Raw genomic sequence first — 24,136 nt, forward strand, 5'->3', positions numbered from 1 at the left:
TGCTCTGATTTGAGTTATTTTTTTTAATTTTGTTAGGTTTTTGTACCAATATGTTACAGGTTTGTTAATGGTATTACCGATGTTGTAACCATGTTTTTGTTTTTTTGTAAACATATGTTACAAGTCCTATCTTGGTAGTTTTTGTAACGAAGTGTTACAAGGTTGTTAATGTTCTTACCGATGTTGTAAATATGTTTTTGTTTTCTGTAAACATATGTTACAGGTTCCAATTTGGTAGTTTGTGTATTTATAGATAATAGGTTTTATATTCTTGAAATATGTTTTCATTTTTTCAAGTTTTGATTCTATCTGTTTTAATTTCAATTCATTAATTTGTGTTTTACTTGTCATCTAATCATTGCTTTGTCTTGTTTTAAAATTCTGTTCTTGGCTCAGGTATCATTCACAACAATGTGGATTATATTTTTCAAGTTTGATGATATATTTTATTATTTTGTAAATTTATGTTACAAGTTTGTTAATTTTGGTTGTCTATTATTCTATGCAGCTTATGGAATGCTTTATCAAACATGAGGATCATTATAGAGCAAGAGTCAATTTTCACTGTGGTTTTGAGAAGATCAATGTGATCTCAGAAAAATTGACTGAGTCTCAAAAGGTTTTGTTTAGTAAGACTTACTTTGGTCATTTTCTAAACCTTAAATCTTATGCTAATCAAGCTAAATTGGTTCACCATGTTTTGTTGAGAGAAGTTAACCAGCCAAACTTAAATGAAATGTGGTTTAAAGTTTGTGGAAAGCTAATTAGGTTTTCATTGGGTGAATTTGGGTTATTGTCTGGGTTAAATGTGTTTGGTGACATTGATAGAGGTGGAATTAAGAATAGTAATCCTATTGGATTGTATTCTAAATTTTTTGGTGACCATACAAGGGGCATTTCAAGAATTATTGTTGAAGAAAGGTTTAAGGCTGCCAATTTTGATAATGATGATGAGGCTGTTAGGATGGATGTACTTTACCTCATCACTAAATTTTTGTATGCTTGGCAAAAAGAGAAGAACATTGAAAAAACTGACTTGTATCTTTGTGATAGTGGTGGTTTTAATCATTTTCCATGGGGAAATGATATTTTTAATGTGACTCTCTCATCTTTGAGAGATGCTTTAAGGGAAAATGAAGTTGTTATTACTAGACAAGGTTTTTACCCAACCTATAAGTTGAATGGTTTGCCATTTGTTTTCCAAGTTTTCATTTACGAATCAATTCCTAGTTTAGAGGGAACTTATTGTGAGAAGGTTAGTTATGGTCTGCCTAGGATTATGAATTGGTCATCTGTTGCAATCCCATCTCATAAGGAGCTTGGGAGGAATGTGTTTTCATTACATAAGGTAATTTTTATTCTTTTTGCTTTTCTTTATATATGAATTTATTTGATATTTTTAATATTGTAAACTGATTTTTCTAATTTGTTATTTGCAGACCGAAATTGTTAAAGTTTTGCCCACTGATGAAGAGAACAATGCCTTCAAGCTTGAAGGTTTTTTCCAGTGCAACAAGGATTTGAATGTTGCTGATTTTGAGGATGATGATTTTGTTGCTCCTCCAAAGAAACCAACAAGTGAGGCTCCTTCATCATCTTATGTTCCTTGTGTGACATTTGGCTTTTCTGATCTGAAAATTATTGTGGATGAATGTCAGAAGAAGTGTAATATTATGTCTAAGGAAATTGCAATTTTAAAGTCTGCTAGTGAATCTAGACATAGGGCATTGATGGAGATGTTGGTTAATTTGAAAAACGATCAAGATTTAAAACACAAGGCAGTTATGGAAATGTTAGGTGAGTTGAGGCCAAAATCATGTGGTATTAATGATGATATTGATCCTGTTGATGGTGGTTTTGTGGGAGCTGATGTTGGTGATACTTCTGGTGGTGGTGGTGTTTTAAAGGAAAAGGATAAGTTTTTTGAGAATGAAAGTTTTACCCAAGTTTTTGATGAATGCATTCAAGCAATGCAAGAAGATGCTGCTGGAGATATGGTAATTGTAGATGATAAGATTGATACAGTAAATGCGAATGAGAAGACTACTGGGAATGATATTGAAGAAACAATGGTATGTATACTTATCTAAATATTAATTTTATTGCTTGGTTGGTTTGTTATTTTTTATTTTATATTTTATAGATGTTTATATTTCTGTTAATATATATAATTAATATTTTCCTTTTATTAATTTTTGTTTTCCCTTTTTGATAGGAATTTGATTTTGTTTCCATTGGAGTATGAGAAGTGGAAGAGAAAGTTTAGAATTCTTGTTTTGTAAACCTTTTGTTATTAATTTGTAAACTTTAAATTTCTAAGTTAGTTTTGTACAAGACTTTTCCAGAGCATGTATAAACTCTGTTATGTTTTTGTAAACTTATGAATTTTGGAATGTTTTTTTTGGCAATTATTCTTGTTTATTATATCTAGAACTTTTTTTTCCAGAGCAATGACCAGGTTATTTTGGTTTCATGATATGTATTTTTTCAAGGTAATGTATTCGTGTATTTCTTTATTAATTTCTAAAATTTTGTTTTTCCATAGAATATTGTCAAACCTCATGATGATGTAGTTGATGTTGTTAAAGATCTAGAAGAAGAGGCTCATATTTTTAACAACATGAATGTGGAGATTTTTGATAAAGTTGTTCATGCAGCTATTGGTGATTTGGCAAAGAAAAAGGTAACTAAACATGGCAGATATTGTATTTTTTTTTCTTTTTGCAATATTTTCCAATAGTTGTATTATTGAGTTTTTCATATTATTTTTGTTTCTAGGAAGTTGTTATGGCAACACCCATTGCTGGTTCTTTGATGAATACAGTAGTTGTGTCTAGTCCTGTTGTTGGCAAAAGAAATCCAAAGCCTACTACAGTTTTGCAATCTTCTTTTGTGAACCAATTTGGATTATCTTCTTCTGAGGATATGAAACATTTAAATGTTGTGAAGTCTAAAAGGAAGGTTGTGGGACGATATGCATTTGGAGACAATTTTTTTTTATATGCCTAATCAAAATGACCAAGACTCTTTTAACAAGTGGTTTTCTCTGGGGCTGAGAAAAAATAATAAGTATGCTTCTATTTTTTAATTGTTTTTTTATTTATTTTGTATTTCAGTTTCTGTTTCAACATAATTCACTTTTTAATGTTTATATTTGTTATAGGTATAAGAAATTTGATGATAATAATAGTATCATTAGGGAGCCATTTCAGTTTTGTGTAACTGAGATTGAGAGAAAAAATTGGTTTTATGATTTAGTTAAAGATGGGAGGGATTTGGACAATGAGGTATTTTTTTCCCTTAATATTATTAAGTTGTTTTAGTTTTACTGTTTTCATTATTCTTATTATGGTTTGCTTCTTGTTTTTTCAGCATATTAATGTGGCTTTTTATTACCTTAGAAAAAAAGCCAAGTATTGTGAGTCAATAAAGGTTAGAGTTACTACTACAGATAACTCTTTTGATCAAGTTATCACTGCTCTGTATGATGTGTATCTGTCAAGTGACTGTGGTCAATCTGTTATATCGAATAACAATGTACTTTTTGAGTATATTTGTGGTTATAAAATGCTTTGTAACACCCCTTGGTTGCTAGTAGATTTTGTTTTATTCCCTATTAATATGACTGTTGTTGGCTGTAATCATTGGATTCTTGGTGAGTTCAATGTGAAGCAGAGATTTTTTAAAGTCTACAACTCAATGAGGAGTAGAGTTATGGATAAGAAAGTGTTGAAAGTTGTTGAAGCATAATCTCCCCTTGTTTCTTTCTTTAAATAATTTTTATGAGTCAAGGGGAGATATTGATCTAAATGCACAAACATTCAAGGGCATTGATATGTGTCATCCGTTGGGCATTGTGCTTGATGATGAGGTTCCACAACAGAGTAACAAGTAAGTGGTTTTTATTTGTTATTATTATTTTTTGGTTGCATGATTTTATTTATATGCATTTATGTATTACTGATTTTGATTTTTTTTTGTAGCGATTGTGGGATTTTTGTCATAAAGTATGCTGAATTTCTTATGCATGGACTTATTGAAAATATCCCCAATCCTCTGAATGTTAGTTTCCAGAGAAACAAAATTGCAGTTGAGCTATATGTCCATGCTAAAAGAAAGAAAGATGAAGGCTATCTATCTGATGGGGAGTTCAGAGGAAGAATGAGCAAGAAGAAGTTGAATATTAATGCAATGGAAGTATGAGAGGATCAAAGTAGTTAACATTTTGGCTTTTATCTTGTAAAGACGATACATACTTATGGCAAGATAACTTTTGTGTTTTTGTTTTGCAAACTTTTAAGCAAGTATCATGTTTGAATATTTTGAATACTGTGGCATATCAATGAATTTTGCTATTAGCCCTTTTTTTATGAGGAATGTTGTACAGAGGTGTCTCAAGTTTGTAACTTGAGTTCACAACTTTATTTTTATATTTCATGTGTTAGGTAACATGTGTTAAAAGTTTGTAACCTAAGTTCATGCAAAATTGCGTAGCATTACTTAACGTCTATTAATAGTCACGATAACTTCAGTTTCAAATATGTATCAAATCGTTACAAACTTTTGAAGTTAATCCTTTTAAATGGACTGGAAACTTACAAATGAAAATCAAATATTTATGTTTCAAAACTGTAACATAAGTTAATAAAATAACTTATTTCCCATTTATTTGATATTGGAAGTGTCTGTGAGAAACTTGTAACATATCTGTAACAAATATGTAACAAAATGTTACATTAATATTCATTTCAGATATATCTGTAACAAATATGTAACAAAAATTTACACATAACGCCCTGAACATTAATTCTGATATATTGATGCAAATTTTTTCCTAAGTTTTTATAATATTCCATATATTCAATAAAATGTCATAAATCTTTATCACAAGTAATAGTGATAAGTAATGTTCCAATAACTGTACTGAAACATACAAAGTTTCAAAATTCAAATAAAAAGTATTTTCAATCTATAAGCTTTAAGTGTTTTTTTGTTCTCAATAGAGGCTGGTTTGTGCAGGTTTTTCGGTTGTGCCCAAGCTCTCCACACCTTCCACATTTAAGCTGATAAGACCCCTCTCTTGCTGAAACAAACCTTTTTTTCCTTGGCCTTCCACTTTTTCTGTTTCCCTTTGGAGGTAGTACTTCTATTTCCTCAACATTATTTGGAACTCTCCATGTTTTTGGTTCTCCCAATGGATGTATTGATGCATTATAGGTGTTCAACATGGCTTGTTTTGTGAAATAATATGAGCAATATTTTTTATACTGAAGGCTCATCTTTCTAATGACTGCCATGGCATGTTCACAAGGTAATTCATCCAAATCAAACTTGTTACAAGTGCAAGATTTCTTTGCAATGTCTACAATGTTTGTTGTTAAACCACTGTGTACACTGTAAATGAGTGTGCTAGCTGGTTCTACCTGCAATGAAATAATAATAATGAGCAAGGAAGTATATTAATACAGTGGTATTTATAAATAAAAGAAATAGTTGTACTTACAGTCATTCTTAATGACTTGACAAAGTTCTTTCTTAAGTATTCCTCTTGTTTCTTTGGCAATTCTGTAAACGTTGCTTCTGCTTCTTTTTTGTTGTTGTAGCTCCATTTTTGAATCAGGTTTCTAAGGCACTCAAGTAATGTTGTTACTGGAAGCTCTCTCATTTCTTTTAGTGCTGCATTAATGGATTCAGCTGTGTTTGAAGTCATAGTTGCATATCTACGACTTTTGGAGTGGATTCTTGCCCACTTTTCATATTTAACCTCATTGGCCAGAAAAGGACGGATTCCTTCATGTAAATTGTCCAAGTCCTTCATGTATTTTTCAAAATCTTCCATGTTATAAGCTTTTGCAGCAGCATGAAATGCAATATTGGTTGCTTTTGCATCTGTTCTAAACTTGTTCTTTATGTTGCAGAAAAGATGGTAGGAGCACACTCCATGAGTTACATTTGGAAAGACATTTTTTATAGCATTCTATATGCTTTCATGTCTATCTGAAACTATACATAACTCTTCTCTTTCTCCATAACATTCTTTTATTTTTCTGAAGAACCACTCCCATGAATCATTGTTTTCAGAATCTGTTATAGCAAAAGCCAATGGGAAGATGTGTCTATTTGCATCTTGTGTTGAAGCTGTGAGAAGTGTACCGCCAAATGCAGCTTTTAGGAATGTTCCATCAACAACAATTACTGGAATGCAATGTTTCCAACCTAGAATTGATTGTCCCATAGCCATAAAAAGATATTTAAATATGTTTAGACTATCAATTTCCAAATCTGTTACAGTACCTGGATTTTTGTGCTTCAAAATGTGCAGATATCGTGGAATGTCTCGGTAGGAATCTTGACTTGAACCATGTACATAATTAACTGCTTTTTCCTTAGATCGCCATGCTTTTTGGTAACTCATGGAAACTCCATATCTGTCCAACATGTCTTTAGCTATATCTTTAGGTCTATAATTTGTTTTTGGATCTGTGAACTTGCTCTTCACAACATTCCCAATCATACTACTTGAAGCTTGTCGGTGATCTCCAAGAATAATGTCCAAGGAACATGTGTGGGCACGATTGAACTTCTTAAGTTGGAACATATCTGTCTTTCCATATCTTGCAGCACGAAATGACCACGTACATTTTGAATCAAGGCACTTCAACTGATATTCTTTTTTGCAAGATTTGTGGACCTTGAACTGAAAATTGTTTTTTTATGGCATAGAGACCAATTGTTGTTGTAAGAACCTCTTTGTTTTTGTATACCTGTTTTTCTCTTATTCCATCAGAAATTGCATGAGTTATAACTGTAGTTTCTGTTTCGATATGTTCAGGAATTGATTCATGTCGTTCCTTCTCCAAAATCAAATATGTAATTTGATCTGCCAATTGAATAAAATTTGGTATTTCTTGAGGTTCATCTATAGAGAATGTCGATGTGTCTGAAATATCATTCTCTATATTATTACTACTTGAAGCAACAGTAGAACTCATCTTTTGAAGTGCTCCACAGGTAATTGTTTGGTTGTTCTCTGTTACAGAAACTATCAAAGGGTATTTTGTGAGTGTTCTGTCATTTCTTTTGTACTCCAAGTAGAATTGTATAGAGCTATCACTATTGATCTTCAATGGAGGCAATGTTTCAAAAATCTGGTACTCAATTGTTGCATTTTCTATTGACAGAATGGTAGACAACTCTGTAGACAAGATATTCATTAGTGTTGTAAATGAGCAATCTAATGGTATTAACACTCCCAGCATTTTGAAATTCTCATACACATTATTTTCATTCCAATGACCATCATAATATACCAAAGATGTTATTGGATTCATATCTGCAGATGAATAAAAAGAAAAAAATTAGATTGATATGTAAAATTCTTTATATTTTCATTATAAAACCAAATAGGAGCATCACAGATTTAGCAAAGACAAATACCTTATGGGTTATAAACTACCAAATCCAGCACAAGCTATTCATTAACACACCCCCAAATAAAATGAGAATTTAGCATATAAACTCCTCCGTTTATTGGTTTTTAAATGACCAAATTCTGCACAAGCAAGAGCAAATAACTTAAAGATGAGACAATCTAAGAAACATCTTTATAATATTGTAACAGTTTTTTTTTTATAAAAGGTTTTCAGGGTTTTCAAATGTTTCTATGGTAAAATTTGTATATGATTCTGTGGAGATATGTGTTAAAATATATGTTTTTGCTAGATTTGTCTTAGTGATTTCCGAAAGTTATAAATTATGTTCCAAGAACAAAATAGAAGAACAAGGAAACTTACCACAAAACAGATTTCGTGTAGTTGTTTTTTTAGACCCATCGATTCTGAAATTTTGCAGTAGATTGCAGAAGAAACTTTCTGATTTTTCCCAGTCTTCTTGGTTTTGTAAGTTGAAATCCTTGGAGATCTCTGAAAATATACTGAGTACATCATGTTACATAAAGATTGGCTGAGTTGTAATGGTTGGGTTGGGACTTCCGTATATAATGGTGGGAAATTGGGTCTTCCGTGACTTGTGGGCTTAGCTTTTACCGTAATATTGTAAGAAATAGAGATTACTGTATTTTTCGAATTTTTTTGGTGAAGTTCCGAATATATAAAAATTTCCCATAAAAAATCACCAACTTATTAAACATATATATAACATACACCAAACAAAAAAAACATATGTATATGAAAACACATCTATTTAGGTTTAAATATAGATCGTAGCAAACATGTATATTGGTGTTTTGTATAAAAACAAATATATAGAGTAGTTTTAAGAGATGTTTGTAGAGTGCAGAATCAATTTTTTTAGGGTAAAATAGATTAAAAAAATATAAAAAAAATTAGAAAATAAATAAAGTGGGTTTAAGATATTTTAGAGTATAAATGAATGGCAATACAGATAGTATGTAAAGTAAATATCTTAGAAAGCCACATCATCTCCTAAAAGTTCAGTTTTATAAAATAAAAGTTCAACTTTATAAAATATAGAAGAAAACGAAGAGAAAAATATCTCTAGGAAAAAGTAGAATAAAAAAATATTTTTTTATATAAGTAGAATAAAAAATTAGAAAAATTTAGAAAATAAATTGAGTAGTTTGGAAAGATTTTAAAGTGCCACATTAACTCCTTGATATAAATATATAGATATTATCTTTGTTGTAGTTTAGTTAAATAATATAGATATTTATATATATATATAATCATTAATTTATTTTTATAGATTAATATCTCATAAGTAAATATTTTAGTAGCAGTTTAGTTAAATAGTTAAATAATGCATATATTAATTAAAGATTTATATTTTGGTTATACAATTATTAGAAAAAAATAGATTAATGGAAATAGATATTTACTCAATTATAAAATACAAAAAGAAAAATAGATATTATAATTATGACTAAATACAAGCTTATAATTTGGTATCATAGCAGTCTAGGTTTAAGGGTTCTTGAAGATTGGCTGGGTATGTACACTCGCCGCTAAAGACAAGCTTGACTCACGGTTCGGTAACCATATATGTGATTGTATGTTTGAATGTTTAAATGAAATATAAATGCTTAATTTGCATGTTTATTAGGGAGCATGAGATATACTTATAGAGCCTGGCCCTTGACTGCTATGTGAATATGATAAGGCGTGCTTATTAGCATTGCTACTGTAAGTGAATAATTGTTTGAATGCTTGCTTGCATTATAATTGTGTGTTGTTGGTTGAGTTTCGATGTTGGTTCATGGGACGATTTTAAACATGTTATCATTGCCTAATTAGCTGAGTCGTTGATTATAGATAAACTTGGAGAGTTATGCCTCCAAGGCGATCGATTCGACTAGCCGGCATTGGGGTTAAGGCTAGAGATGATGAGCAGGGCCAAAACCCTCCGCCAGTTCCTGAGAACTTACAACAGCTGTTTGCTGACATGTAAGCTAGACTTTAGTGTCAGGAAGAAGAGATTCGCCTTCTGAGGCAGCACGCTGCACCAAGGAGTGTTGCACCTAACTTTCCATGGCACCGGTTGTACAACCGCCTGAGATTGGGAACAAGTGGGAGCCGCTTTACAAAAGATTTAGGAAATAGCATCCTCCAACTTTTGAGGGAGGACCAGATCCACTTAAGGCTGAACAGTGGATGAGTTTGATTACCTTCATCCTGGACTTCATGAGGGTGGAAGGTAACGACAGGGTGGCCTGTGCCACCTATATGCTTTGAGATGATGCCCGCATCTGGTGGGAGGTAACATCACAGTCTCGAGATGTTTTTACCATGAGTTGGGATGGGTTTAGAGACTTGTTCAACTAGAAATACTACAATATTGTTGTCAGGGTGGCAAAGGTGAATGAGTTCACTGGGTTGGTACAGGGCAGCATGATAGTTACTGAGTATGCCCTGAAGTTTGATAAGCTAGCGAAATTTGCACTTGATTCAGTGCCTACAGATGCAGCTAGGCAGGACAGGTTTGTTAGAGGGCTTAATGTTATGATAGCCCGAGAAGTGAGGATCACATTAGTACCTAGGGAGAAAATTTATGCCCAGGTGGTTAAGAAGGCCCTCACTGCTGAGGAGGTAGAGAACAAGATTTTGAGGGAAAATGCTGCGAGACAGGATATTCGCAGGGCAGTGCCTCCACTTACAGGGTCTGGTAGGGGCGGAGGCCCCAGTGATTAGAAGAGGAAGACCCCTGACCCCTCGACAACTGCTGGTCCTAATAGGAGGGGTTGAGGTGTTCAGGGTGGCCGCCAGGGAGGCGGTGAGACATGGAGGAGTTATCCGGAGTGTGCTAGATGCAAGAAGCGCCATTTGGGAAAATGCAAGGCAAAGGCCTGTTACTTGTGCGAGGTGGTTAGACAGCTCAAGAAAGATTGCCTGAACTTGAAGAAAGAGGAACCAAGGAAGGCGGACAACTTGAGTCCAACTCGAGTGTTCACTTTGACACAGGCAGAGGTTGAGGCTAGTCCATCGGTAGTGACAGGTCAGCTTTCTAGCACTGGCTTTTCATATACTGTATTGATTGACTCTGGTGCTACACATTCATTTGTTTCTAGTAAAGTGATTGATAGATTGTGTAGGCCTAGTGAATATTATACCGGGGGGTTTGGGACTATACTACCTACGGGGGAATTGGTAGTTTCTAGGAGATGGATTAGAGCACTGCTAGTGATGGTGGATAGTAGGGAACTCTCAGTAGATTTGATTGAGTTGGGTATGAATGATTTTGACATGATTTTGGGGATGGATTGGCTAGTTAGATATGGGGCCACTATAGATTGTAGGAAGAAGATGGTGACTTTTGAGCCAGAGGGTGAGGACCCCTTTATTTTTGTGGGTACTATGCATGGACCCCACATTCCTATGATATCAGCGTTGAGGGCTAGGGACCTATTACAAGGAGGTTGTATAGGTTTTTCATCCAGTGTGGTGGATACCACTAGAGTTACATCGGTGGGGCCAGGAGAGACTAGGCTGGTATGCGAGTTTTTGGATGTATTTCATGAGGATTTACCGGAACTGCTGCTGCACAGGGAGATTCAGTTCATCATTGAGTTAGTGACGGGTACAGAACCATTGTCGAGGGCACCATACAGGATGGCTCCGGCAGAGCTAAAGGAGTTGAAGATATAGTTGCAGGAGCTAATAAATTTGGGATTTATCAAACCTAGCTTCTCGCCATGGGGTGCCCTAGTTTTATTTGTGAAGAAGAAGGATGTGACTTCGAGAATGTGTATAGACTACAGGGAGTTGAACAAGTTAACTATCAAGAACAAGTACCCACTACCGTGGATAGATGACTTGTTCGATCAGCTGCAAGTAAGATGGTATTCTTGAAGATTGATCTTTGATCTGGTTATCACCAGCTGAGGATCAAAGACGAGGATATTCTGAAGATGGCCTTCAGTACAAGGTACGGGCATTATGAGTTCTTGGTCCTATCGTTTGGATTGACTAGTTCCCTAATAGCACTTATGGATCTGATGAACAGGGTGTTCAAGAATTTTTTAGATCAGTTTGTGATTGCCTTCATCGACGATGGGTAATGCAGAGATTGAGGGATCATTTGTTGTACGCTAAATTTAAGAAGTGTGAGTTCTGGTTACCAGAGGTAACATTCCTTGAACATATTGTTAGTGCAAATGGGATCAAGGTGGATCCGACCAAGATAGAAGTAGTTAGGGATTTATTGAGGCCAAGGAGCGCCTCAGAGGTTAGAAGTTTCCTTGGATTAGTAGGATATTACAGACGGTTTGTGGATGGATTTTCGAAGATTTCCACACCATTGACTGAGCTGACGCGAAAGAATTTGAAGTTCACATGGTCAGAAAAATATGAGGGTAGTTTCTAGGAATTGAGGCGACGATTGATTGCTACTCCGGTGCTGAGTCTTCTTTCATATGGGGATAAGTTTGTTATGTCTTTCGATGCATCGAGATTGGGATTGGGATGTGTGTTGATGCAGATTGGGAAAGTTATTGCCTATGCGTTGCGGCAGCTGAAGGAATATGAGCAGTGGTATCCTACTCATGATCTAGAACTAGCAGCGATGGTATTCGCACTAAAAGTATGGCGACATTATTTGTATGGAGAGAAGTGCGAGATATACACCGATCATAAGAGTTTAAAGTATTTCTTCACCCATAAGGACCTAAATATGAGACATAGACGTTGGCTAGAGTTGGCTAAGGATTATGACTGTGACATCCCTTACCACCCAGGAAAGGCCAATGTAGTGGCAGATGCTTTGAGTTGGAGGGGCCTAGAACAGTTTTTTAGCTCGAAGCAGATATCGAAGGAATTAGTAGAGGAGATGACTAGAGCGAGGATAGAATTGGTTGTGGGCTAGTTGGCCAATATTACCTTACAGTCCACCCTCTTGGAGAGGATAAGAGAAGGCCAGTTGGGTGATGCATAACTATAGGAGGTTGGAGGAAATGTCCTAGCTGGAGTGCCTAAGGATTATTCCATTTCAGAGATGGGTTTACTGAGGTATAAGGGTCGGACCTGTGTTCCGATGGATATGGGTATTAGACGAGAGATTCTGGATGAATCCCGTACTATACCATACTCACTCCATCTAGGCACCACGAAGATGTACCAGGATCTACAAACTTTGTATTGGTGGCCTGGGATGAAGAAGGACGTGGTTGAGTACGTAGCCAAGTGTTTAACTTGTCAGCAGGTAAAGGCTGAACACCAGCGACCAGCGGGGTTGTTACAGCCTTTAGGTATTCCCGAGTGGAAATGTGAAGATATTACCATGGATATTGTAGGAGGTTTGCCCAAGACGGTGGGGGCAACGTGACTCGGTGTGGGTGATAGTAGATAGGTACACTAAGTCGGCTCACTTTCTGCCAGTGAGAATGACCTATACTGTGGATCAGTATGCGTAGTGTATGTGAGGGAGATTGTACGTCTCCATGGGATTCCTAATTCTATAGCATCAGATTGAGATCCCATATTTACCTCTAAGTTTTGGAATGGTTTGCATAAGGCTATGGGAACTCAATTGAAGTTTAGTACAACTTTTCATTCTCAGACAGACGGGGAGTCTGAGAGGACAATTCAGATATTGAAGGACATGCTTAAAGCATGTGTGCTAGACTTCGAGGGGTCTTGGAGTAAGTACCTCCCATTGATTGAGTTCTCGTGCAACAATTGTAACGACCCAAAATTACTAATAAGGCTTAAGGGCCTTGATTAGTGTGTTGGGAGGGCATAATTGGTATTTATGTGAATTGTCGATAAAATGCATAATTATGTAATATGCATGATCCTATGATTAGATGGATATGTGAAATGCATGTTTATGAGTATTAAATAAGTATGTTGGCCCTGTTTTGCTTAGAAGGGCATATTTGTAATTTTGGCCCGTTGGGGGCATAAATATAATTATATGTGATTAATTGTTGATACCACATTATTATGTGGATATATTTGCAGCATGTGGCTCGAGACGGTCTTAGTGAGCGGATTGGCGAAATAGTCACAACGAGGATTTATACCCGGCTCTGGGGAGCCTGATGGTCTTTTTGGGAAATATATTGGAGATTTTTGGACAATGGGGAAAATTATTGGAGATTAATTGGGTGACGGGAATTAAGTGATGAACATTAGGAGGACCCGAGAGATTAGCGGGAATTGGGAGCAAATGACCAAAATACCATTAGGTTGATTAAAAGGCATAGTTTTAGTTGGGATGGTAAAAGTATCTTTTGATAATTAGGTAAGAAAACTGATTTACTCTGTTGTTCCTTAGACTTTGGTAGAAAGTAATAGAAGTAGAGGAAGGAAAAGAAGAAAAACATAAACACTCAACTCACCTCATTCTCTCTCCCTCACGTTTTGCTCTCTCTTACTCTGCCTTGAGAAATTTGAAACTGAGAACTCAAGAGAAAGCCTGGGCTAGGTTTTGGGACCTTAATCCCTGGAGTAGCTAAAGAATTCATCTGGAATTAGTTGCTAAATTAAGGTAAAGTTTAAGGTTTTATCTGAGTTTTTATCGGCTTTGTTGAGTATGGTTTTTGACTTTGGTTTTGGGATGGGATTTTAAGGATTTAAACTTGGGAATTGACGGAATCAAAGCTGGGAGGACACAGTGAAGGCAACCTAGGGTCGGATTCAGTAATCAAAGGTAACAATTTATGACTTTTATTCTCTGGGTTTCTGGTTTTCAGATGATGTTCTTGAGCTTCTGAGTTCAATTGCGATTTCTTTGTTTGATGATGCTTTTAGCTAAGTTTTTAATGTTGTTTGGTTGAGCTATAGTGAATTGTAGGTTCAATTTTGAATTTAGTTTAGGTTTGGAGTGGGTTTGTGGAGCTTTGGCTCGGGAAAGTTCGAAGGAAGAAACCCAGAAATTGTCATTTATGATGCTAGCATTGTAGCGCCAGGTTTAGAGCACTATAGCGCAAGCCTGCATTTCTGGGAGGCTTAGGTCTCTGTTTGTAGCGATGTAGCGCCCCTTTGGCGGCGCTGTAGCGCTACCCTGCCTCCAGAACTGGGTTTTTAGGTACTTTTTAGGGTTTTTCTTGGGGGCTCGGGGGGGACGGTTTCACCACTTCGTTTAGTGGAATTAGAGGTCCTAAGAGCGTGAGTTTGGTCCCGGGATTGTACTTTGGAATTGAAACTCATCAAAGTACCATTTATGGATTGTGACTAGGTTTATCGCCAAGGCTTGGAGCTAAGGACCATGCTCAGAATCAGTTCACCTTCTCCGCTCGAAATCAAAGGTAAGCATGCCCAGTTATGTAGTTATGTTGGGACTAAGAGTTCCCTATACTTGTATGCAATGTCATATGATGGTATTATGCCATGTTGACATGAGATAAACGACCTAAGAGTGCCATAATTAATATTGGCGCACAAGGACGCGACTCAGACACTGGTAGCTGAGGTTAATTAAATAATCACTGAGCTTGGCCTAAGCGAGCCAGAGTCAGTGGGTTGAACACTGGGCTCGGCCTAAGTGAGCCTAAGACAGTGACTTAGTCAGAGGGTGTGGCCTAAGGGCGTCGACCCTAGTTATCGAATGATATGCTTACTATTGTTAATTTGATGGATATGATATGCTGAATATCTGGATGTTAGATTGTGGATTTATCAATTGTTATCACTGATTATGTGAATGTTGTGGATTGCTAAATATTTGGATATGCTTAATGAATTATTTGATTACCGATATTGATCATGCTATGATGTTATGGTTTTCTTGCTGGGCCTCAGCTCATGGGTGCTACGTGGTGCAGGTAAAAGCAAGAGTTAGATGGGTCAACCATGGGTTGGAGAGCTCTGGGGGCGAGGTGTACATTATCAGCTGCTCGGCCGCCATGGTTGAGGGATTGTGCAGGGACGGAAACCTAAAACGTATATTTTTCCATTGGAGTGGCCTTGGTTATTTATAACGTCTGGAAATTTTATAAATATGTCCTTTAAACCCTATTTTGGGATCCCATGTACTAAACGTTCATTTGAATGAAAATAACATGTTTATGACCAAAATATTTTAATCCTAATCTGTTTATGACTTTAGATTCAAAATTTTATTTAAATGACTTGATTAGCAAATCTTGCACTATTTTAAACACACAATGTAACGGTCTTGGTTATCCAGGGTGTTACAACTTGGTATCAGAGCGGTCTAGGTTAAAGAGTTCCTGAAGACTGGCTGGACATGTACACTTGCCGCTAAAGACAAGCTCGACTCAGGGTTTTGTAAATTAATACATGAGATTATATGCTTAAGTGCTTGAATGAAATATGAATACATTATTTGTATGTTTAATAGAAAGCATGAGATTCTGATAGGGCCTGGCCCTTGATTGCTGTGTGATGATATTGAGGCGTGCTGATTTGCATTGCTATCGCATGTGGATGAATATTTGGATAATTTTTTGTATAATGATTGCATGTGGTGAATTGTTTAAATTGAACTTATATGTTATACCTGTTAGGTGGTATATAGAAAGCATGGTAAGCGTGAATGTACCTGGTAAGAATGAAATTTGATAACTTAATGCATAGTATTGTAGATTGGTGTTTATTATGCTTTATGTATGCATGATTACTATGGTTGTTTGGACCTGGCCGTGGGATGGTTCTGGGTATGAGCATCAGGGCTGAGGGGTTTAGTTGGTGATGGCAGATGAATTCAGATTGTTGTGCTCAGAATGGTTAAGTGGGCCTGGTAATGTTATAGTGGGAGTAGCAGATGATAGCAAGGATTGGAATCCTCCATCTGCCTTTGAAAGTTGCAGCAGATGTTTGCTGATTTGCGAGAAAGGCTGTTAGGTCTGATAGAGGGAATTAGATGGGTGAAACAACGAGTTTTGCTGGGGAAAAGAGCTGTTTTGTATACCTTGATGGTAAGGGCACCAGTGTTGGTTTAACGTGAGGGTGAAGATAGATTGGAATTATTATATGGAAGGCTTTACAAGTATTATCCTCTAGTTTTGAGAAAGGTTTGGGTATGCTCGAGGATTGCTAGTGGATGGGCATAATTAATCTTATCCTTGATTATATGAAGATGATAGGTCGGGACAACGTGGTTGTGTTAAGAAGTTGTGACAAAAGGATGCCCGAAAATGGTACCCCAGACCAGAAGTGTTGCCATGATGGGTTGGGAGGAACTCGGACAGTGATTTGATAGAAGAGGTTACTATGAAGTAGTTGGAGCTACAGAGACTAATAAGTCTATGAACTTGGTTTAGAATGGTAAGAAAACGACAAGGTATGTCGATAAGTTTGGTGGGTTGGTTAATCCGCTTTAAGAGTTGGTACAAGTGGATGTAGCCGGGAATGATGATACATTTAAGGACTAAACTCTGGGATGACCTAGAGCATTAGGGCCGCTCCAGTGCATGAGATTTTCATCTGTGCTCGGGCAACAGAGAGGGCCATGTTATTTAAGATACAAGGAATGGGGTATGGAGTGCAGATTCCGTAGGGTAAGAAATGTAGACAACGATATTCCCATTTGAGGGATTTAGTAAGGACAGATTCTCGGTAATTAGAAAAGAAGAACTTTGGATAGTTCTATGAGTCCTAGTTTTGACAGGAAGGGGTTTGGTTTCAGGATAGCCGTTAGGACAGTGATAAGATCTAGTAAAGTTGTTTAGTATGCATCAGAAGCAGGAAACGCCATCTAGAAAGACACCAAGAAAGGGCACGATTTCTACATGGAATAGTTTGATATGTTAGGACAGACTGCCCAGGATTAGAGAATGGAAGACTGGAATGCCTTATTATATTTGAAACCCGAGGTTTATTCCTCGGAGATGACCAGTTAACTGGATAGTTCACGTTTTTGGTTATGTAAGAGCTGAAAAAGAGTGTGTTGTGCATACCCCCCCGCGCCTAAAAGAGATTCAGATATAAAGTTTATGTCTCAGGGCTATGGCATGAGGGGTTTGGGATATTAGTGTTTGTTGGGGATGACTTAGAAACCTCTGAAAGAAGAATTGGAACACAAGTAATAAAGAGGTTCGTAGTGAAAGTGGTTGAATTTGTTATGTAAGAGCCTTGACATGAGCTTGAGCGGGAGCTGATTTGTTAGATAAGAGACAACTCTGGATTGTAGGGGATATCACTTAAAGTATTTTAATTGGACTAAATGGAAACTGAATTGGTCAATAAGGATTCAGATGAGTGTGTAAGGAGTGGTTGGGTGTGCTTCAGGTTTTGGCTATGGACAGATTTGGTATCAGGAGCATTACAAAAAAAAAAAAAAAAACGGTATTAGCTTGATAGAAATAATTACTGGTTCAGTCGAAAAAGTAATTGATTTAGGGATGGATTAGAAGGAGCATCGTATAGTGGGATTCGTTGGCATTGCTTGTTAAGGATGAAGAGTTTAAATGCCCGGTTACAAGATAGGACAATGTCTTCAGGAATTGTTCTTCAATCTAGTTATTACCAACTAAGGATCAAGGAAAGAGACATTTCAAGAATTACTACTTGTACCAAGTGGGGTATGATGGATTATTTGTAAATGTTCTTAACTGACTTAAGCTTCAACAACACAAGTAAGTTTGACAAGCAGAAATGATAGGAACAGTATGGACAAGTCACATTCAAGTTCATTGGCGATATGTTGGACTACTTCCCAGTTAGAAGCAGAATGCAAACGACTATTGCATTGGTAATGTTAAAACTGAAGAAGTAGGATCACAGGTAAGGCTCCAGAAGGTGTCAGTTTTGACCTCGCCGAGGGTATTTAAGGTAATGCTACATGAAGATTGGGGGTCATGCATGAAAAGATTTAATCTGAAGCCACAGAGAAGTTATTGAAGAACGTCTGAAGGATAGAAAGCACAAGGAGACCGGTGAACACGTCATCTACTACATAAGTATATTCGAAGGTAGCTACACCAGAGATTGGAATAATAGAAAAACTTGAAGTTTGACTGAATGGAAAACTTTGCATCAGATTTTCAGAAAACAGAATAAAGGATTGGTTAGCACCCTGTGGTATAGGAATTCACATGTAATGGATGGATACGGAGGAGTAACGTGAAGGACATTATTTTTGTTAAGACATGAAACTTTGAGCGGTGCATCACAGGCTGAGACGTGCCCAGACACAGACTGAAGGGATGATGGTTTGAGCCTCGCGGGAGTTGAAAGAGTGGGAACATGATCGGTATACATGGAACATAAGGTTAATGATGAATGCATAGAGTAAGGAATTTGATATGCGTACTATTGTTAATTTGATGGATATGATATGATGAATATCTGGATGTTAGATTGTGGATTTATCAATTGTTATCACTGATTATGTGAATGCTGTGGATTGCTGAATATTTGGATATGCTTAATGAATATTTGGATATGCTTAATGAATTATTTGATTACTGATATTGATCATGCTATGATGTTATGGTTTTCTTGCTGGGGCTCGACTCACGGGTGCTATGTGGTGCTGGTAAAAGCAAGAGTTAGATGGGTCAACCATGGGTTGGAGAGCTCTGGGGACGAGGGGTACATTGTCAGCTGCTCGACTGCCACGATCGAGGGATTGTGCAGGGATGGAAACCTAAAATATATATTTTGCCATTAGAGTGGCCTTGGTTATTTATAACGTTTGGAAATTTTGTAAATATGTCCTTTAAACCCTATTTTGGGATCCCATGTACTAAACGTTCATTTTAATGAAAATAACCTGTTTATGACCAAAATCTTTTAATCTTAATCTGTTTATGACTCTAGATTCAAAATTTTATTTAAATGACTTGATTAGTAAGTCTTGCACTATTTTAAACACATAGTGTAACGGTCTTGGTTATCCAGGGCGTTACAATAATAGATATCAATCAACGATTGGAGTATCTCTATACGAGATGTTGTATGGAAGGAAGTGTAGATCGCCCATTCAGTGGGATGAGATGGGGGAGAGGAAGTATTTGGGACCAGAGGTGGTTTAGAAGACTAATAAAGCTATTGAGAAGATCCCAGCTCGAATGCTCGCTTCACAGAGTAGACAGAAAAGCTATGCTGATCCTAAGCATAAGGACATGGAGTTTCGGGTAGCGGACCACGTATTTCTGTGAGTTTCGCCATTACGAAGGGTTAGGAGATTTGGGAAAAAGAGCAAGCTGAGCCCTAGATTCGTAGGACCTTTTGAGATCCTGGAGAGGATCGGGCAGGTAGCCTATAGATTGGCTCTGCCACCATCATTATCAGGAGTTCACGATGTATTTCATATTTTGATGCTTCGAATTTACGTCTAAGATACGACCCATGTATTGGGATATGAGGATCTGATGCTACAGACCGATTTTTCATATGAGGAGCGACCAATTCATATCTTAGACAAGAAGGATAAGGTTCTGCGGAACAAGACGATTCCTCTAGTCAAAATTGTATGGAGGAATAACAAGGTCGAGGAAGCGACCCAGGAGCTAGATTCGGCTATGTGGGATCAGTATCCCGAGTTGTTCAGGTAAATTTCGAGGAAGAAATTTTCGGTAGGAGGGGATAGTTGTAACGACCCAAAAATGCTAATAGGGTTTAGTGCCTTGATTAGCGTGCCGAGAGGGCATAGTTGGATATATGTGTGATTAACTGATTAAATGCGTGATTATGTGGCATGCATGATTTATATGATAATATGAGTATATTTATATGCATGTTTACAAGTATTAAATATGCATGTGGGTCCGTTATTGTTTATAAGGGCATTTATAAATTTGGCCCGTTGCGGGCATAGATGAGATTATATGTGTTAAATGATTGAGACCACATTATCATGTGGATATATTTGTAGTATACGGCTCGAGGCGATCCTAGTGAATGGATTAGCGGAATAGTCATAGTGGAGTTTAATACTCGGCTCGGGGTGAGCCTAGGGGTATTTTGGGAACTTAGTGAATATTTGGGGATTTATTGAGTAATGGGTAATTATTTGGGCATGTCGAGATTAATTAGGAATTTGTAGGACGACTCGAGGAACTAGCGTGAAACAGGGCAAATGACCATTTTTCCCTTAAGGGAAACAAAGGGGTTGAGTTATCTTTAGGGGCATTTGGGTTGTTTGGTTAAAGGATACACTCAAATTAGACTCTAGGAAATTACCAGAACTTAGTGGAATATTTCTCAGCACTCTTCTCTCTCTCTTGCACGTTCTCTCTCTCTCCCTCTTTTGTGCTTGGAAGTTAAAGGAAGTTGTTGAAGGAGAAGCTTAGGAATTGAGCTGGGAAATCTAGGGAAACTAAGCTTGAAGCAGTAAAGGAATCGCTGAGGATTAAAGATATTTATTGAGGTAAGATTTCAGGTTCTAATCTGTTAAATTTCTAGTTGGGTTTTGAGCATGTTTTGAGATACTTAAGGGAGTGTCTGAATTTGGAATTTAAGGAAGATTGGACTAATGTTTTAGGCTATTAGTGTTGTTTGTAAGGTAAGTTTAAAGTTGAATTCTGAGGCTTTGAGTTGGGGAAAAATGCAGAAGAAGCTGAGGACTTAAACCAAGATATGTCCTTGGGCTCGGGGACTTAAACCTAAGCGCTCGAGACGAATTCTACTAACCGGTTTAGTAAAATTCAAGGTCCTTAAGGCTAGTATCTTATTCCAAAGCATTTAATTGGATTAGATTTTAATAGTTATCTATTTTCGCTGCTCGGGATCGCTCCACATCCTTCGCTTAGGAATCGAGGTAAGAAAACTGTACCCAAGCTGTGAATGAGACTGAGATTCCCCTGTATGTGAATATATGCAAGGTTATAATTGTATTTGTGATTGGAAATATCTGGAAAGGCAGGTTAGCTCGTACCGATATCGATTGAGTGTTGCGCAACCTATATATCTGTTATGTTTGATATGGAAGTTCGGCCTAAGGGAGTCGTGGCTGATGTTAAGCGTACTGAACACAGCTCGGCCTAAGCGAGCCGAGATCAGCTAAATAACTAAAGGGCTCGGCCTAAGGGCGCTGACCCCTAATTAACTGTATTGAAATTGAATTATATGATTGGATTAAATTGTTATTGCTGCCTAGCTTAGTACTTGTACTCCGTTGTTGATTGAACTGGTTGATCTAAAATTTACTATGCACACTTTGTTGTTATCTATGCTTGGATTTTGTTTTCTTGCCGAGCCTTGGCTCACGCGTGCTACATGGTGCAGGTAAAGGCAAGGGAAAGCTGGACCAGTCATGAGTTGGAGAGCTTTGGGGTGGGGTGTACATCGACATCTTCTCGACTGCCACGATCGAGGGATTTACAGGGACTAGAGCCAAAATTTGTATTTTGGCCATTTAGGCTAGTTGCGATTATATTTAATTTTGAGGATTATAACCGCCTTGTAAACATTATTTTTGGGATCCCGTGTATAAAACTCTTATTTTAATAAAAGTCAACCATTTTACGATCAAAACCTTTTAACCCTAAACTGTCAGTTGACTTTAGAAACACGTTTATGTTCAAATGACTTGACTAGCAAGTATTGCACTATTTCAAACACACAGTGTAACGGTCTTGGTTATCCAAGGCGTTACACCAGCTTTATAAAACATAGAAGAAAACAAAGAGAAAAATATCTCTAGAAAAAAGTAGAATAGTTTTTTTTTATTTTTTTTATATAAGTAGAATAAACAAATTAGAAAATTTTAGAAAATAGATTGAGTAGTTTAGAGAGATTTTAGAGTGCCACATCAACTACTTGTAGCTCTCCTTTATATAAATAATAGGTAAAAATAACATGCAATGTACATTTGCTTAGTTTTAAAGTTATAAACATGCTTATTCAAACATGTATTTATTTTTATTAAATTTTAATTATTATATAAATTTTAAATTAATAAACAATATCATAAAAATAAATAAAATATGTTTAATATAATGTATGACATAAATGTATTAAAGGACAAAACATTCTCTGTAATTTCAATAAAAATCTGTTAACTTTTTTTTTTCAATATATAATAGAATGAATTACAATTCTATACTATATATATATATATATTTATATCAATAATTTCTACATATATGATATCTAAACACAACATTGACATAGATATATATTTATATGGCTACATGACATATATATATATTTTACAATAATATTTAAAAATAAACTAATAATATAATAAAATAAGAATAGAAAAAGTCATAGCGTAGAGTAGTATACATGCATCAACTATTTTTAGTTTCTAATATAACTCGCAATGTCCGTTGGTGAATTTGATGAAGAAAAAGAGTCCCAATCACTTGATAAAAAATAAACTATTACACAAATTTATAAGATAAAAAAATGATATGCATGACTTTATTATTTTTAAATAAATATGATTTAACTATTTAAATTATCATAAAATATCTTAAAAATATCATATTTTAATTAATTAATTTTTTTTTACTTTATGTTTGTTCTAGTTTTTTAATTTGGCAGAGACAACAAGAGATTTTATATTATATGTTTAATATAATATTAATATTATACATGAATTTTAAATTTAAGTTTGTTTCTAGTTGATAGTAGATTATATTATGTTATATGTTTAATATGATATTATTCTAATACGTGAAAGTTAAGTTTAAGTTTAATTAAATTTTATTTAAGTTATAAAATATATGGGTTTTATTATTTTTAAATAATTGTCATTGTAAAATATCTCAAAAATATCTTATTTAAATTTATTTATTTATTTAATTTGATTTAAGTTTAAATCATATTTACAAACTACTATTAAATATACGAATATTCTGTTATATATAAGAATATTCCATTAAAGTTAACGAAAAAAATAAAAAAAACTGTTAAAATCAAGAATTTCCATTATGTACACACTTATTATATATGTTGACGCCGCTTTTCGTCAACAGATAAAAGAAGAGAGCACGCAAACAATTAAAGACAATGGCTAAAACAAACAAACGAATCAGACACGCGGTTTTTACGTGGTTCAGCAGTTAAATCTGCCTAGTCCACGAGTCTCTGTTATTAATCTCAAGATTATCTCTGAACAATCCTTTAGCATGAATTCTCCAGAGTTTCTCTCAAGAATCAGAAATTCGATCCTTTACAATGGTGCATGCCTTCTCTATTTATAGAGAAGGATGCAGAATACTATCCCACATATTTTGGGTAGTTACTCTTTTGTGAATAAAATAAATGGCTTTAAATGCCTATAATCAGATATAAAAGGAAACGTCCCTGAAGACCAGGAAACGCATAACTGACCAAATAATATCCCACGATTCTTGGGGATTTACATTAATAAATGAGGATCATATCCCATATCTACAACACTTGTAGATATTCAAGGTAGTCATTGCGTATCTCCAAGGCTTCACGTCATTGTGCGAGCCGCTGACACTTCCCGAGCTTACATTTCTTTCGAGATGGCATATCGAGCTCGAGATCCCTGCTCCGAAGTTGCTTCTGAAGATGAGGGGCTCACAGAGCTATCCTTCGAGATCGAGATCATTTCGAGGTCACCATATTCGAGATCTGTACCATACTTTGCAGGCTCCGATTTACAATCGTAGAGCATACCCTTAACCCTCACGAGACCATTTAATGCGAACTCAGCTTTCGAGGTCATATTTTCTACGGCTCGAAATCTGGGTATAACATTTTTCCCCCTCAAAAGTATTTGTTCGAATCCTAAGAGAAGGAGACTTTTGAACTACTTTTTTCGGGAACCATACTGT

The 24,136-nt window shown here is 35.9% G+C and overlaps 2 protein-coding genes across 2 annotated transcripts; both read right to left on the reverse strand.

Annotated features, from left to right (window-relative positions):
- Positions 1 to 4,871: 4,871 nt before the first annotated feature.
- LOC133791522 (uncharacterized) lies at positions 4,872 to 5,839 on the reverse strand. Its single transcript, XM_062229443.1, has 3 exons — positions 5,504 to 5,839; positions 5,095 to 5,423; positions 4,872 to 4,923 (listed from the first exon to the last, which is right to left on the reverse strand). The coding sequence occupies exons 1-3, from the start codon at positions 5,837 to 5,839 to the stop codon at positions 4,872 to 4,874; spliced, it is 717 nt and encodes a 238-aa protein (XP_062085427.1).
- Positions 5,840 to 5,977: 138 nt separating this feature from the next.
- On the reverse strand, positions 5,978 to 7,331 carry LOC133791523 (uncharacterized). Its single transcript, XM_062229444.1, has 2 exons — positions 6,765 to 7,331; positions 5,978 to 6,697 (listed from the first exon to the last, which is right to left on the reverse strand). Exons 1-2 carry the CDS (start codon positions 7,329 to 7,331, stop codon positions 5,978 to 5,980), a joined length of 1,287 nt encoding a protein of 428 aa, XP_062085428.1.
- Between the last annotated feature and the right edge of the window lie 16,805 nt (positions 7,332 to 24,136).

Source organism: Humulus lupulus, chromosome 7 (genome assembly GCF_963169125.1).
Source record: "Humulus lupulus chromosome 7, drHumLupu1.1, whole genome shotgun sequence".
Classification (NCBI taxonomy): Eukaryota; Viridiplantae; Streptophyta; class Magnoliopsida; order Rosales; family Cannabaceae; genus Humulus; species Humulus lupulus.

What these genes read in the sequence shown, in the direction of transcription:
- LOC133791522 (XM_062229443.1), bottom strand. Translation starts at nt 5,839, where the DNA reads ATGGAAGATTTTGAAAAATACATGAAGGACTTGGACAATTTACATGAA. An exon ending in TCAAGTCATTAAGAATGACT is followed by an intron (nt 5,424 to 5,503) that starts GTAAGTACAACT and finishes ATTTCATTGCAG; the next exon opens with GTAGAACCAGCTAGCACACT. An exon ending in GGAAGGCCAAGGAAAAAAAG is followed by an intron (nt 4,924 to 5,094) that starts GTTTGTTTCAGC and finishes TGTATGTTTCAG; the next exon opens with TACAGTTATTGGAACATTAC.
- LOC133791523 (XM_062229444.1), bottom strand. Translation starts at nt 7,331, where the DNA reads ATGAATCCAATAACATCTTTGGTATATTATGATGGTCATTGGAATGAA. An exon ending in ATGGAATAAGAGAAAAACAG is followed by an intron (nt 6,698 to 6,764) that starts GTATACAAAAAC and finishes AACAATTTTCAG; the next exon opens with TTCAAGGTCCACAAATCTTG.